Below are 16,433 nucleotides of genomic sequence, written 5' to 3' on the forward strand. Positions count from 1 at the left end.
TCCCACTGTCTGACAGCACACTGTATTAGACAAGTGGCACAGTGCATATCTTTCCACTGCATCTGTGTGACTGCACACTTTATTAGAGCAGTGCATATCTTTCCACTGCATCTGTGTGACTGCACACTGTATTAGAGCAGCGCATATCTTTCCACTGCATCTGTGTGACTGCACACTTTATTAGAGCAGTGCATATCTTTCCACTGTGTCACTGTGACTGCACACTGTATTAGAGCAGTACATAGCTTGCCACTGTGTCTGTCTGACTGCACACTGTATTAGAGCAGTGCATATCTTTCCACTGCATCTGTGTAAATGCACACTGTTGTTCTGTCATTGAGGTACCTCAGCCCGACCATAGGGGCTGGAAAACCTCCATCGCCTGCACTCTCGCCAATGTGCGCACCAGTACAGCCATCACTACACAAACAGCTGTTTGCGGTACATTAAACAGTGAGTTTGGTCTGCCAGTGTGAAGCAGTACACTACTTACACTACCTGCTGATCCATGTATACACATACAAGATGTTTTAAAGCACTTTATGCCTCCAATTTAGGAATGTAATGTGATTTCTGCCCTTTAGGGATTATAACCCTACTCTGTGTCAAATCTGTAATTTTCCCCGGCACTTTTGGCATGTATCCCACTCCGCCATGCCCCATTCCAGGTGTTAGACTCCTTGAAACATCTTTTCCATCACTTTTGTGGCCAGAAACAGTGTTTGTCGTTTTTAAAGTACGCCTGCCCATTGAAGTGTATTGCTGTTCGCCAAGTTCACCGGTTCGCGGACTTTTGCAGAAGTTTACGTCCGCAAATCCAAAATCTGAGGTTCGAGCCATCTCTAATAGAGTGTGTAACTTTTTTGTTACACAAAGTTACAGGTTTGCTTTGATCACAATGATGTATGGAAAAGCACAGTTAGGTTACATAGAAATGCATTCTGAATTCTGTTTTATAGCAGACTTATAGCCTTTATTTTCACACAACTACAGCAAAGTTCCCGTTATTCAGAATTTAGGCAACTGAAAGTCTCAACTAATCGGCATGTCTGAGGGATAACAGGGACCTTTTTGTGCGGGCCTTTTGGGGGTGCTGGAAGGCTGTAAAATACTTATTGTGCCAACAGCAACGTCAAGCAGCCTTCCTGTAACTCCTTGTGGGCTCCAAGTGGCTTCTGGCATCCATGTACGGAAGCGGGCGTGTCATCTGAAACGAGGCGGGGAAAGCCAGAAAACCCCTCGGAGCCCGTGAGGAGGTACAGGATGGCTGCTAGACATCGCTGGAGGCTTGGTCAGTATTTCAGGGGGGAGGTTTGTGCTATTTCGTCCGGTTGCTCAACAACCAGCAAGCACATGTATTCGGCATCAGGCGATCCCCGCTGGTGCCAGATACTGGGGACTGTGCTGTATTAAGGTCGAATCCCAGGCACAAATTATTTAATAGACCTATGTAGTAGTCAGTTGCAAAGCCCGCTTCACTCGGAGTAGAATCTCCTTGATCAGCTGAGGCCAAATAAATCAGTAGTAAAATACCTGGTCAGGGTCCTAGGCACTGGGCACTTTATGCACCACAGACTGTCTGCTCTGTAGGCTGCAATCTTTGACAGATTCCATGTGTGCCTGCTCCTTTGCAGTTTGAACAGTGAGAATGATGCAATTAAGGCAGCTGCAGCAGCCACCTGTGAAAACTGACTGCCTGTACTCTCCTACTTCTGGTAATGCGATCAACGTAAGAAGTTAGGCTTTTTAATAACAGCAAAATAGGGCGAAAATGTTTCCTTCTGTTTAAAAAAATCAAAATGGTACTTTACAGTGTTTTGGAGAAAGTATTGAGGCTCCTTTCATCCTGCTACTACATAAAAACCTGTTGTTGCCAGAATAGCTATGTCAATTGATGACGTTTCTAGGTGCATTTCCATTATAGTAAGAGTCAGATGTGTCCAGTTCTGTTATGCCCCTTCTACCCTTCTTTTTACCGCATTGTTTTACCCTGGTTGCAGATTTCAATGAATGCCTAGTACCATCCAATAATGACTGTGACCTCAACGCATACTGCAAGAAGCTAGACAGGTCATACACCTGTGAATGTCACCCGAAATACATTGACAAAGATCCCAGCAGACCAGGAAGGAGCTGTGAAGGTGAGTGTTACTACTGCTACTCTGTCAGTTAATCTAAAGCTTGCATACAGTACATCCCAGCAACCTGAGATGAGATGGGGGCTTATTTGTGCACTAATAAAGACACAGCTTCACCACACTTCCAGACACGTCTCCCCAACTCTTCCTGCACTTGGTAATCTGTGGGAATATAGCAAATATATTCCTCTACTGATTACCTATTTTTTTTTTCTATTTAGCCACATAGTTTGGCGTCTGTCAGCAAGCTTCAGCTTTCAGCAGACAAAGTTTTTGTGATACAGAAGTTGAGTTTGCTACCTCCAAATTGAGATATAAGAATTGGGGGATGATTCAGAAACTACCAAAAACTGTGACATTGATTTCCTGTGACCACACCCTTTCATTTTGTGAGTTTCAAAAATATTCTGTCATAGATTTCTTCATCTCTTGGTTAGCATTCAGTGCATAACTCCCATGTTTTTTCACAGCTATGGTTATAGGTAGCCAAACCACCACAGTGAACACCCAGTCCACAAGTGAAAAACACACCATGACCACAACCGATATCTCCACTCCAACCTCCTCAACCCCTGGACATGTGACCAATATCAGCACACCATCCACCCAGACCACTGCAGAGCCGCATGAGCCTTTTCCTCCCACATATTCAGTGACCTCTGCCTCTTATGCATCGGATAGTCCTAAAACTGGCACACCTGTACTCAGTACGCCAACAACAGGTGAGCCAGCCAATGATGAAACAAGGAGCACGGTGCAAAATGCCATCAACACAGCACTACATACAACTACGACTACAAGAGTCTCTACAGTCTCCAGCGTTACAGAAAAACAACTGGAAAATGTCACCATACAGCCATCTACTGGCCAAATCACACCACAGACACCCACCAGTGATGGAGGAACCACGAAAATGACCTCCACCACCACAAAGCACACAGTTCCATCGGCATGTTCCTTCTCTTTTGTGACTGCAAATCCTGGTGTCGGTAAGTACTTTATACGGCTTGAGTAAAGATTCCTTCTTTCTTCTTTTGTTTCCTCCCTCCTCTATTCGTTACTCCTTCCTTCCCAACTTTCCTTTCAGAAAGGAACTCTTTTGGGTGTTTACTGCTGTCTTTGTTCTAGTGGCTTGGTTATTGAGAATGCAACCCCTGCAGATGTGGGGGCATCAGGGCTCTGAGGACCTCAACTATACTTCCTCCCTCCAACACAATGGTGCTTCCACCACACTCCAGAGCAGGCCTTGTGGCCACACTTCTTATGGGGATGGGAGTCATGGGTGCAGTGTTATGGGTGGGAGGGGATCTTTGTGGCTACTTTTGTTATTTGACTCACAACAGATCGGCCTCAAGCTGTAAAGGTCATGGGGGGGGGGGGGGGGGGAGAGAGAGAGAGAAGGGTGAGTGAATGTTAGGGGAGTCCATGATTTGTAGTTATATTCCAGCTTAAGCTTACCATACTACCTTTGACTGGTGTTTACAAGTACCTCCATTATTTTTTTTTTTTTTTGGGGGGGGGGGGGGGGGGATTCAATACATTGCAAAGTGAGAAGTTCAAAAATAGAATAGAAATCAAGAAATGATTGATATTCGCCATGTCATTTATTCATATTGTTTGATCCACAATCAGCCTACAAGTCATCATCTTTACTACTGGCAGACATTTTTTTTTATAGATATACATATTCACAGAGAGATATATTGCTTGCTTGGCAGTTGAAAAAAAGCTTTCATTTCCCACATTGCAACTGTCAGGACCTAGGTTCAGACATCACACTGTGGGAGGGGTTTCACCACAATATCAGCAATACCGTATTCGAGAAAAGGTAAAGGTTTCTCATGGGAAAAGGGGTAACAGCTACTGATTGGGATGAAGTTCAATTATTGGTTACAGTCTCTCTTTAAAGTAATTGGGAACCGTGTTGTAAAAAAAAAAATCCAGATAATTACCTAAGGAGAAGGAAGGCTCTGGGTCCTAATGAGCCTTCCCTCTCCTCTGCTGATGCCCTCGGTGCTGCGCTGACCCCTGGAGCAGTATTTTACTAATTCGGTCAAATACTGCTCGCTCGGCTGGCAAAGGTGACTTCTGAAAGTCTTCAGGAGAAAGTCTTCAGGAGCCAGAGTGCTCCCGAAGACTGACGGGCTGCTCCAGTATAGAGCTGCCTGTCTTTGGGAGGACTTGGCTCCCAAAGGCTTCCAAAGTCTCCCGCGGCAGGGGATTCAAATGGGGGATCCTGCGATGCACCGAGGGCGCCGGGAAAGGAGAGGGAAGGCTCTTTAGGACCCAGAACTTCCCTCTCCTTAGGTAAGTATCTGGTTTCTTTTTTTTAAAGAGAATCTGTATTGTTAAAATCACACAAAAGTAAACATACCAGTGCGTTAGGGGACATCTCCTATTACCCTCTGTCACAATTTTGCCGCTCCCCGCCGCATTAAAAGTGGTTAAAAACAGTTTTTAAAAGTTTGTTTGTAAACAAACAAAATGGCCACCAAAACAGGAAGTAGGTTGATGTACAGTATGTCCACACATAGAAAATACATCCATACACAAGCAGGCTGTATACAGCCTTCCTTTTGAATCTCAAGAGATCATTTGTGTGTTTCTTTCCCCCTGCATCTCTCATGCACTGAAGTTTCAGGCTGCTCTTTTCTTCCTGCAAACAGCTTTGCCCTTGTCTGTAATTCTTCAGTATGTGAAAGCCCAGCCAGCTCAGAGGACGATTTATCCAGCTTGTAAAAGATAAGAGAGAAGCTGCTCTAATCTAAATAACACACAGGCAGTGTGCATAGAGGGGCCTGGAAGGGGAAGTTCATAGCAGAACCACAACACTGAAGAACTTGGCAGCCTTCCAGACACAGGCTGACAAGTCTGACAAGAGAGAGATAAGTTGATTTATTACAGAGACTGTGATAGTACAAAGTGCTGCAGTAAGCCAGAACACATTAGAATAGCTTTTGGAACTTGTAGGATGATAAAAAAACAGGATGCAATTTTTGTTACGGAGTCTCTTTAAGACGATTCCCATTAGCTTTAAGTAAATTATTTGTAATTATTTATAATGCCGGCATGTAACTTCTAACAAGTGCAGTTTAAGCTTTTATTCTATGCCTATATTAATAGCAAACTAGTTGCAGTGTGTAATGATTCCTGTTGGAATGATTTGCTTATCTCTGTCTTGTTGTACAGTATATTGTTTGTCTGCATTGCTTATCATCTTTGAGCAGGCATGGTCAACACTCACTGGGTATGAACTACAAGACCACTGATGAGTCATAGTCACATGATATGTCATAGTCACATGATCGTATGTTACCAATAAAGCTAGATTAAAAAAAAATATATCTCTCTCTCCCTCTCTCTCTTTCTCTCTCTCCTGATCATCCTCTGATCATCACATTGCACCTTGGTTACTACAAGCCGGCACTCGGGTAGCTTATGGTGGGTTAGGCATTAGGTAGGTAGGTTGTATGTGTGTGGGGGCGTTTCAGGGTTAGGCATCAGGTAGATTGTTTGTGTGGGGGGTGGGGTTTAAGGCTTAGGTGACAGGTACGTAGTTTGTGTGGGGTAGCGGTAGGCCTGAAAGATAAATCGAATTTAATAATAATTCTTTTTTTTTTTTGTATTGCGCCTTTCTCCTGTCGGACTCAAAGCGCTTGCGAGGCAGCCACTAGAGCGCACTCAGTAGGCAGTAGCAGTGTTAGAGAGTCTCGCCCAAAGAACTCCTTACTGAATAGGTGCTGGCTTACTGAACATGCAGAGCCGAGATTCGAACCCAGGTCTCCTGTGTCAGAGGCGGAGCCCTTAACCATTACACTATCCAGCCACCTATTTAAACCAAAATCGCGATCACCAAGATCACAAAAATCGTCAAAGCGGCGATTATCACGATCACATCATTTCCACGTGGGGGAAGTTTGAAGAAGCAGCTTCAAACTTCCCCAAAGTCCTGGCGCGTGTGGCCCACAGAGTTGGACATACCTTCCACACGAGTCCAACGCTGTCCATCCTCCATCGCCGTCTGCCAGCTCTTGTGCTTGGAAAAACTCTATCATGTGACATACAGGAAGTATTCTGTGCATTAGAGCCTGCAGAAGGCGAAGTGGATAGATGGGCATCGCTGGACTCGTGCAGGAAGCTATGTCCAGTACTGATGCAGCTTGGGAGACAGAGGAGGCACAGAGAGACACAGAGTGGGCACAGAGACAGAGCGGGCACAGAGGGGACACAGAGAAACAGAGCCGGCACAGAGACACAAAAGGGTCAACGGAGACCTAGAGGAGGCACAAAGAGAGACGGGGAAGCTTGATTTGAAGGAAATCGTGAATCGAATCAAAATTGCAATTTTGGACCGAAATCGCTTAGTTCAATTTTTTCCGAAAATCATTCAGGCCTAGGTAGCGGTTAGGTTTAGGCATTTGGGAGGTAGTGCGTGTTTGGAGGGTGGTAGGTTTAGGCATTAGGGAGGCATTAGGGAAGTAGTGTGTGCAGGGGGTGTAACGATCTTACCTTCCAGCGGCGGGTCCCACGGCGTCTCCAGTGAATGGACTCCGGCTCTGCTGTCTTACGATGGCGTCCCTCCAGCGGTGAATCAGCAGGCACGCATGCGCAGTTCCTCCAGTCGGACGCGCGCGGGGCAGAGCAGCCTTTATATTCTAAGGAGGCGTGTCTGACAGGAGGGGCTGTCATCCTGGGGGCAGGATCTTGCTCTGCCTCTCAGGTATTTTAGGTCAAGTGAGTCATTTGCTAACTGGCCTTGATACTAATCAGTTCGCTGGTTCTTGGCCCTAGCTAGTGAGAGTTTGAGAGCTACATTTCATATATTGCGCATCAGTGCGATATATATGTACTCTAGTCAGTCAGTATTGTATGCCATCTGATTACTGTGTACGACTCGGCCTGCCCCTGACTTTGCTTCTGTTTGATCCTTCCAGTACGACTGACATCTGACTTATGTGTATGACTTGGCCTGATATTTGACAAAAATTTTGCCTAGCCCTTCTGTACCTCAGACATCTGCTCACGTGAATGACCTCTGCCTGTCTCTGACTACTCTAATCTTACTAGTACTGTGATTTGCACTTGTTATGCTAGCCCTCTTCATGTATCAGCGTGATAGGCTGTATGTTTAGGCATTAGGTAGGTAGTTTGTGTGTGTGGGGGGAGTTAAGGGTTAGGCATCAGGTAGGTAGTTTGTGCGGGGTGGCTGTTAGTTTTAGGCATTAGGGAGGCATTAGGCAGGTAGTGTGTGAGGGGTTAAGGTTAGACGTCGGGTGGGAGGGTTCTGTGTGATAGCAGGGTTAAGTTTGGCCATAGTAAAATATTGGTATTAAGTACTGGTATTTTACACTTGTATAGTAAAATATTTGTATTTAATACCGATATTTTGAAACTGGCATTACTGGGCACCCAAATTTGTAGGCGCCTTTATTTGATGTACGCAGACTGCAGGGTATATTCAATGAAATAGCATTAATTTTGGAATGTATCCTAGACAGATAAAAACAAGTAAAAAACATTTTGTTGCGGGTACAAGGTGTCAGTGCAATCAGTATTTCAGGATCAATAAAATATATACACTGACAGAAAAATTCATGGGAGTTATGCTATAATAGATATACTGCCCAAGGCAGACAGATGAATTAATCATCAAAAAATGTTACAGTATACACACATCTTATGAAACCAGGATTTTTTCTTTCCATGTTGTCCTTTCTCACATGAAGTACATCCACAGTTACTGCTTAAACTGAACATAAAGCAAGTTAAAGTGACACTACTACCTCTGTAGTAAAACTTAAACAAACAAGATACAGTTGAGATAAATGCTTCAGAAGACAGAGCTCTCTGCCACTTTGCAAGTCGGAGAGCTCAGAGAAGCTCTTTTGCATAGAGAACTGAAGTTTCTTAACTCTTCTTGTACTGGAAACAATATGAGACTGTGCTGCTAATGTTTTATTTCTTAGCTGGACTACACATACAAATCATTATGTCATAAGTTTATTTTCTCTTCAGATGCCCTTTTTTAAAAAACAAAACAAATACAGTTTAGCTTACCTGGGGCTTCTACCAGCCCCCTGCAGTCGCCCTGTCCCTGCGCCCTCATTGAGTGATACTCCAGTCCCCCACAACGCCCCTCTGTAGACTCAGCGATGTTCACTGTGCTTGATCGCGCTCCCTTTGCCAGCAGTGTTCTGCGCATTAGAGATTTTCCTGTACTGCACATGCACATAGCTCTCTTATCTTATCAAAGGAAGCGCCATTAGGAGGTGCGCGGACCAGGGCCACGCATCCAGAGAAAGGTGCACTATGGGTGTAGGGGGCTGGTAGAAGCCCCAGGTAAGTTAAACTGTTTTTTTTATTTACTTTAGGTTCCCTTTAAATACAATATTTTAAAAATGCAGGGTTAAAAGACATGGCACTGTGCTGTTGCACAGGAAAGATTTGCTACCATTGGGAGAACATGTACTCTTCCAATGCTGAGAAAAACAATAATAATAATAATAATAATAATAATAATAATGTGTATCTTCCTGCCAGATTCTAGCTCTATAACAACAAAACACCCTCCTAGCCAGAACCTGAGTCAGGCCTCCAGAGTGATGTGTGAGATGGGGAAGATTGGGATCTCCATTGAGAAGGCCTTTCTGAGGATAATGTCCATCTCCAGCAATTCCCTGTTTCTTGGGAATCCGAATTGTACTGTAAGCTGCAGCAATGACACCCACATCTTACTACAAGCCGGATGGAAGGAGTGCAACACAAGCCTGGAACACGTGAGTGACTTTCTCACCTAAAAGATTTAGTATTAACAATAAAGGAATTGTTGTAGACCTGCACTTTGATGCAAAACATGGTCCAGCTTTCTTAAAGTGTAACTGTCAGGAATAAAATCAAAAATCATTTTTCTTATTTGGTAAACATGTAATAAGGATGAAAACCAGGCAATCCAAAGTTAAAAATCACTCTTACTTTTCTTCTCCATAAAACATCATTCCCCAGTTTCCCTGGCTTTTATTTGGAACATCTGCCGCACAAAGGAAGTTGCAGGGCATGCTGGGTTTTCTTTTTTTCTTCTTTACTTTCCCCTCAGACATAACTAATGCAGCCTGATTGGCTGTAGCCTCTTTCCCTCCTGCTTTCCCCTCCCACAGCTCTGTTACTCTCTGATTGGTCAGTATTTCTCATGTGAGACAATGTACTTTCTACTGCAGATCTGGGTGAGAGTGTCTAAAGACTGGGTGGAGGGCGGGCAATTATACACAGACAGAGTAAGGGAGGAAATTATGTCAGGATTGGTTTCAAGATAGACTGTCAAAATGGAAAACCACAAATCAAAATGTGGACAGTGCAATACATATGTTATGCAAGTAGAGCAAGTATTTATCTACTTATATGTGTGTTTTTTCTGAGATAGTATGGCTGACAGCTACTCTTTAAGGCTGGTTTAACACTGCAAACTGGCGGTGCGGCAGCCGCGCCGTACCACCAGAAAACAGGCCTTTGGGGGAGTTTCAGGGAATACCGCGTTACTTCGCAGTATTCCCCATCTGGCATTGTGCCAAGCAGGAAGTGACGCACGATTGCCGTCACTTCCTGCTTCGGGGTATGTGGAAGTGCACGGAAGCGTATTGTAAAAAATATGCTCCGCCCATGCACGCTGCGACGTCACATCGGTCATTTTTTAACCTTTTTACCCCCCCGCAGTACGGATTTCTCCATCCCTTTTTCCACCCTTATAAAACCAAGGGATGGAGAAATCCGTACCTCTCGCGCTACCGCCGCTGTCTGCGCTCCTGCTGCTCGTGCGCGCGCTCCTGCCGCTCGTGCATGCCGCCGCCTGCTCGCCCGGAGATCAATGAACGGGAAAATCCATTCCCGTTCGTTGATCTAAGCCCCCGCAATGATCTGCTACTTCTATGATAAACAGCGCAATCATTGTGATTTTCCCAGCCTCATACTGCTTCCTGTAAGCGTCCTTCCAGACGCTTACAGGTCGCATGAACACAAACTCACTGTGGCCATCTTGTGGCCAAATAGTAAAACTACACCCTAAAGCATTTTACATATACAAATACATTAGTTTTACACAATAAATTAACTCATTACCTCCCACACTCCCCAATTTTTTTTTTGTAATTAAAAAAAAAATACAATAAAAAAAAATACATAAATAGTTACCTTAGGGACTGAAATTTTTAAATATTTATGTCAAGAGGGTATAACACTGTTACTTTATAAACTACGGGCTTGTAATTATGGATGGATGCAAAACTGAAAAACATGCACCTTTATTTCCAAATAAAATATTGGCGCCAAACATTGTGATAGGGACATAATTTAAACGGTTTTATAACAGGGACAAATGGGCAAATACATTTCATGGGTTTTAATTACAGTAGCATGCATTATTTAAAAACTATAATGGCCGAAAACTGAAAAATAATAATTTTTCCCCACATTTTTTCTTATTTTCCTATTAAAACACATTTAGAATAAAATAATTCTTGGCATTATGTCCCACCTAAAGAAAGCCTAATTGGTGTTGAAAAAAAACAAGATATAGTTCATTTCATTGCGATAAGTAATAATAAAAATATAGACGAATGAATGGAAGGAGCGCTGAAAGGTGAAAATTGCTCTGGTGTTCAAGGGGTAAAACCCCTCAGTGGTGAAGTGGTTAAATTACCCCGTGTCGCCATAGACTACCATGACTTCTGGGCTGACACAGATCACCGCAACACAATGGAAAAGCCATGCTGTAACGTAGTTCTGGACCTGCGTCGGGGATGCGGGCAAAAACATCACTATTGTGTCGCAGTATGAAAGTCTCCATAGACTTTCATTGCCTGGTGGTGGAGTGCAGTAAAAATACCGCACCTCCCCGGTGTGAAAGTGCCCTAAAGTGTACCTGAGGTGACATGAGATAAACAAGTATGTACAGTACAAAACATATTAATAACCAGGCTGTTTTACTTGCTTTATTTTGCTGCCTGAAAGAGTTAATTTCTAGGCATAGAAGTGACAGCTTCTTTCTTGTGGTACCTTGTTGGGAATATAGTAACCATCACTGATAAGCTAATTACAGCCATGAAAGTTTTACTGGCAAAATACAACTTTCAGAATTCATCCTACTTTGTAATTGTTTAAATATAAAGAAACCCTGGGATACCTAAAAAAGCGATTTGTAGTTGGATAGCAGGGACTCTGTCTGCCTGCTGACTAGTAGTTGGAGTTGGAGGTAACGTTAGGCAGTTACATTTGATCAGTTCCCCTTGAGCAATATACATATGTCTGTATGGCACTATGTTTAGCATTTATTTTTATTTTGAAGGGACTTTTCATTAACACAACAGGTTAGCCTCTGAAAGCTCACATAAACCTCCAAAAAGCTCCATGATACACAGTGCTTTCGGTAGCATAAATATTTCAAAAGACTGGGCTGCCATAACTTCAGGTTTATGTTTAATGCCGCAGTTCGATAAAAAAAAAAATGGAGATTTTCAAAATGAAAACTGAAACATCTGCTTGCACTGATTCATAGGTCTTCATCAGTAACCTGCAGCTGCCTGCTCAATCCTACCTCCTGGGCAGTCTGAAGCCCCTCCCCCCTTCTTTCCCCACTAGAAAGTGACAGTCACTACTGGTTATCAGGCAAAGACAAAAGGATAAATTGAGAGCCCATAATAGTGTAGTATGTTAGTACAATAGGTAGGGTGTTAGTAATACATAAAAGGGTACTCACAAAAGTGGGTTACCAGTAAGCCAACCTCTGTATCGGCAGGTGGGGAGATTGACCTGACCCCAGTAAAGTAAAAGTTGCTCTCTGTAGACAGGAAAAAAGATGGGGTGACATTCCTACACCAAGGGTGGAACAAACTTGCACGTAAACGTTTTAACATAGGTGCCAGATAAGAATAGAAAATTTAAAAAAATATTCAAAAAGGGAGACAGTGATGGATTTACCTTCCCAGAAGACCAAACAGACAGTAATTCTAAAAAATTCACTTTAATCGCGACTCCAAAAATAGCAATGCATTTTGCAAGTCAGAGCACTTCCTCAGGCTATAACAGGAGCACTGTAGTTCAGCCTTTGTGGATGAAACACCTCCGATAATGACTGGTTATCAGTTCATAAGGTGGCTTCATCTAACAAAGCAATCACTCGTGACTAAACAGGGCATGCTCCGACCAACTAAGCAAGCTGTAGGTCACTGCAGAGGAAACTTGCTTACGAGTAGCAGTAGAGTTGCAATAAGTTGAGCCATAAAGTTTTGAATCAGAATGCGTAGGCTTTTTCATGATAATACTTTATTCAGACTACGTTCTTGTACACAGATTAAAATGTTACAAACCTCAACATAAGTCATATATGTGAACATCAGGAAGTGCAACATAGATTTCTTTTTTGCTAAGGGTTCGTTCATGGAATGACCAACGGACATGTCGACAGATCCTATGTTAAATATAGGATCTGTTCGGATATATGCAGACATGTCCATCCTGTCCTTTGTCCATTGCAGTGAAGGAACACAAACTCATACCTACCAACATTTGAAAATGAGCTACTTAGCAAGTCACGAGTCGCGGAAAAAGGTGGATGTTGTCAAATAGGAGGAGGATGAGGAAGTGAGAGCGAAGCCAGCCGGGTGCTTATCAACATTAGCCGGGTGGAGCACCCAGCTAAAAGGGCCTGGGGAGAACACTGCGGTATATATGTCAGATGTTCTGAATGTTGTTTCTGCATGTTTGTTCCAGGGGGTTGACCTAGAGATTACTGAGGCTAAATGGTTCGGATGAAAGCAACGCAACTGGCTATTTTTTGATAAAGGGAAATAAACACCCCCTTTCCCTTTGTTGTTTGTTTAGCATTTCATAAAGGAATGTGTTTATAGTGATTTAAAGGAATCTTGATACTCATGTGTTTTTTTTTGCAGAACGACACCCACAGTATTGCCAACTCAACCCTTTACTTGGATTTTTCATCATCTATCCCGAATATGAAGCCATGGGCCATCAGCTTCATTCGATGTATCTTCAAAAATGACATCTTTTGGTCCAGTGGATACAGCCCTTCTGGAGGGTAATGCAGCTACATGGAGACAAGTTGCACTGAAATATTCATGTTTGCATAGGCCGCAATCCTTATTTATTAAAGTGAATCATTATAGACTAGCTTAAAGCCCTTACATAGTTGCATAGTTAGTTTGGATGAGTCCAAGTCCAACCATAATATATAAAAAACAAAACAAAAAAACACCATCCTGAATCTGCCCAGTTCATCCAGTGGAAGGCAAAAAACCTTACAAGGCTCGGGGCAATTAGCCTTAAAAGGGAAAAATTCCTTCCCAGCTCCTGATGGCAGTCAGATAAATTCCTGGATCAACTCTTCCGGGAATTACCTAATAATTATAGCCATGGATGTCCTTCAATGCAAGGAAAGCATCCAAGCCCTCTTTTATGCCCTTCTCCTGGAACTTTTTTTTACTCTAGCATCTTCTTTGTCCTACCAGTAGTCTATCAAGATAAGATTAAAAGTATTTAAAAAGTGTTTTAATTCAGTACTCTTATTTTGACTGTGCACCTCATTGCACTTTTTTGTCTCTCAGAAACATTGCTGGAAAAGTCAACAGTCAAAATAACTCCCAGCCTCTCAGTTGAAACCGACCCCCTCTTCCCAGTGTCCCTACTTAGAGAGGGGTTAATGGGCAGCTTAGCCATGTCCCACTCTCAGGTCCTGACTGAAAGAATAGCAGCTGGAGAATAGCAGCTCGGCCTCTCCAGGCAGAAGGTATTGCTCCCACACTAGACACCCCAGGGAGAAGGTCAACAAGGTGCAGCAGTATTGCAAAGATAAATTAGGGTATTTATGGGCATTTTAACACTTTTAATCTTTGTGAGAGGGCAAAAGAGCAAACTCAGAAAAAATAAAAAAGATAGAGAAGGACTTTAAACAAAGCTTGCTCTACAATAGAGGACAACATAAGGCATCAGACCTCGACTGTTTAAAATCAACCACATGGGGGCTACCATTTTTCTAGTGATATCAGCACTGTGCAAAGAACATGAATAAATCACATTCAATTTAACAGGATGTTAGCCTGTTAGCTGAAATAGTTCACTGTCAGACACAAACGTTTTATTATCATTTATATGTAATTAGGAAGCTTAAAGAGAATCTGTACTCTAAAATTCTTGCAATAAAAAGCATACCATTCTATTCATTATGTTCTCCTGGGCCCCTCTGTGCTGTTTCTGCCTCTCCCTGCTGCAATCCTGGCTTGTAATTGCCAATTTTAGACAGTGTTTACAAACAAATGGCTGTTACCAGCTTGTGATAGGCTGTGGAGAGGGTGTGTATAGCTTCTGCTAATAACAGCAGACAGCACATTCCTGCCTGAGCCCGACAGAGCCGACAAAAGAGAGAAGATTAGATTATATAACAGAGATAACACAGCCACTGTGCAACTAGAAAAGGCTGCAGTAAGCCAGACCACATTTGAACAGGTATAGGAACTTATAGGATATTTTATTGCAGAGTCTCTTTAAGGTGGCCATACATCTAGCAATGTATTTGCAGATTGGCCAAGAGACAGAGCTTTCTCTGATCCGATCACCACAGGCCAATTCCCGATCAGTTTTTAGCATGAAATCTTTCAGGAAATGGCATTGTGATGCCACCTCGCCTCCGTCTGCCGCGTCCCCTCAAATGTTATATGTGCCACCCTGGTGACCATGCATTAAAATACTTTACCATTCCACTGTCCACGAGTGTCTGCTGTACTTCCACATTGGTGCCTGGCGGTATACCATGTGTGTGACGTCACCCCACACCCCACATGCTATACGCCGGTAGTCACGTGGCACCTAAATGCAGAAGTACAGCAGGCACTCAGTGGACACTAGCGGGCTGTATGACAGCTAAAGTATTTTAAAGGACTGGAACTAGTGCCACATATAACATTCTGGAAGAACAGAGACCAGAGGTTCAGTCATGTTTGTCGCTCGGGATATCACACGTCATTTCTGCCACACACCCAAGTGACCACGTCAGCCTGAGAGTTCCCAGCATGTCCAGTCAATACATTTGACCAATTTTAGCCCGAAAATCAGTCGATTCATGGATCGGCCATGCTTGTTGCGGCACCAATTTTCATCCAATTCAATAATAATTATCGAAAAAGATGGTCGATCAGTCGCCGATTAATATAGAATAATTTTGATAGTATCATTTCAACATCTTTACTTTTTCAGCTGCAAGGTACTTTAAAAAAAAAAAAAAAAAAAAAAAAGGAAAAAGTTAATTGCGTATGGGCCCATGTGGATTACAGAAGGTGCCCCTGAGACTATATCAATGGATCCCAGCATGCTTTGCAAATTGAATGTCGGGTTTGAAATTAGTTGCAACCCACTAATTTAATGTAAATAATAAAACAAAAATCTATGTGAAAAATGAGTGGTAAAACAACAGGTAAACATTCAAATACAATTTAGGTATAGTTCATCAAAAACTACTGTGAATCTGTTACTCTGTAATGGAATGTGTGGCGGTATTGCTTACTATGAGTGCTAATTAAATATTTTTCATTTGTAACGTATGAAATAATACTCAAGAATGTTTTATTCCTTTGGAATTACACTTACTGGTTTGCCGTCAGATTTTGTAAACAAAAACTATTTTGTATTCAACAAATCTTTTAGGAGGGATCACATTAACCTCCTTGCCGGTTATCCCGAACACAGTTCGGGGTAACCTGCGCAGGAGGATTTCTCAGGCCCCGCTGGGCCGATTTGCATAATTTTTTTTTCCTACACGCAGCTAGCACCATGCTAGCTGCGTGTAGTACGCGATCGCCGCCGCTCGCCGCCGATTCGCCGCTACCCGCCGCGCCAAGCCGCCCCCCCCCCCCCCGCTCCAGACCCCTGCGCAGCCTGGCCAATTAGTGCCAGGCAGCGCTAAGGGGCGGATCGGGGTTCCCTCTGTCGTCACGACGTCCATGACGTCGGTGACGTCATCCCGCCCGGTCGCCATAGCGACCGGGGAAGCCCTGCAGGAAATCCCGTTCTCAACGGGATTTCCTGCATACTCTGACCGCCGAAGGCGATCGGAGTGGGTGGGGGGATGCCGCCGCTCAGCGGCTATCATGTAGCGAGCCCTGGGCTCGCTACATGATTTAAAAAAAAAAAAATAAAAAAAAAGTGCGGCGCTGCCTCCTTGCCAGATTTTTTAGAACGGCAAGGAGGTTAACAGTATGTTCATACAGTGGCGTACCTAGAGATTTTTACACCCTGTGT

The 16,433-nt window shown here is 43.3% G+C and overlaps 1 protein-coding gene across 1 annotated transcript in view; it reads left to right on the top strand.

The window, feature by feature from the left end:
* Positions 1-16,433, top strand: part of UMODL1 (uromodulin like 1) — a 59,579-nt gene that overhangs the window by 28,098 nt on the left and 15,048 nt on the right. The window contains exons 10-13 of the mRNA XM_068266366.1: positions 2,001-2,141; positions 2,609-3,127; positions 8,679-8,914; positions 13,076-13,221. Coding sequence (XP_068122467.1) covers positions 2,001-2,141; positions 2,609-3,127; positions 8,679-8,914; positions 13,076-13,221 — 1,042 coding nt within the window. The remainder of the gene's footprint in view (positions 1-2,000; positions 2,142-2,608; positions 3,128-8,678; positions 8,915-13,075; positions 13,222-16,433) is intronic.

The sequence above is a fragment of the Hyperolius riggenbachi genome, chromosome 2 (genome assembly GCF_040937935.1).
Source record: "Hyperolius riggenbachi isolate aHypRig1 chromosome 2, aHypRig1.pri, whole genome shotgun sequence".
NCBI lineage: Eukaryota > Metazoa > Chordata > Amphibia > Anura > Hyperoliidae > Hyperolius > Hyperolius riggenbachi.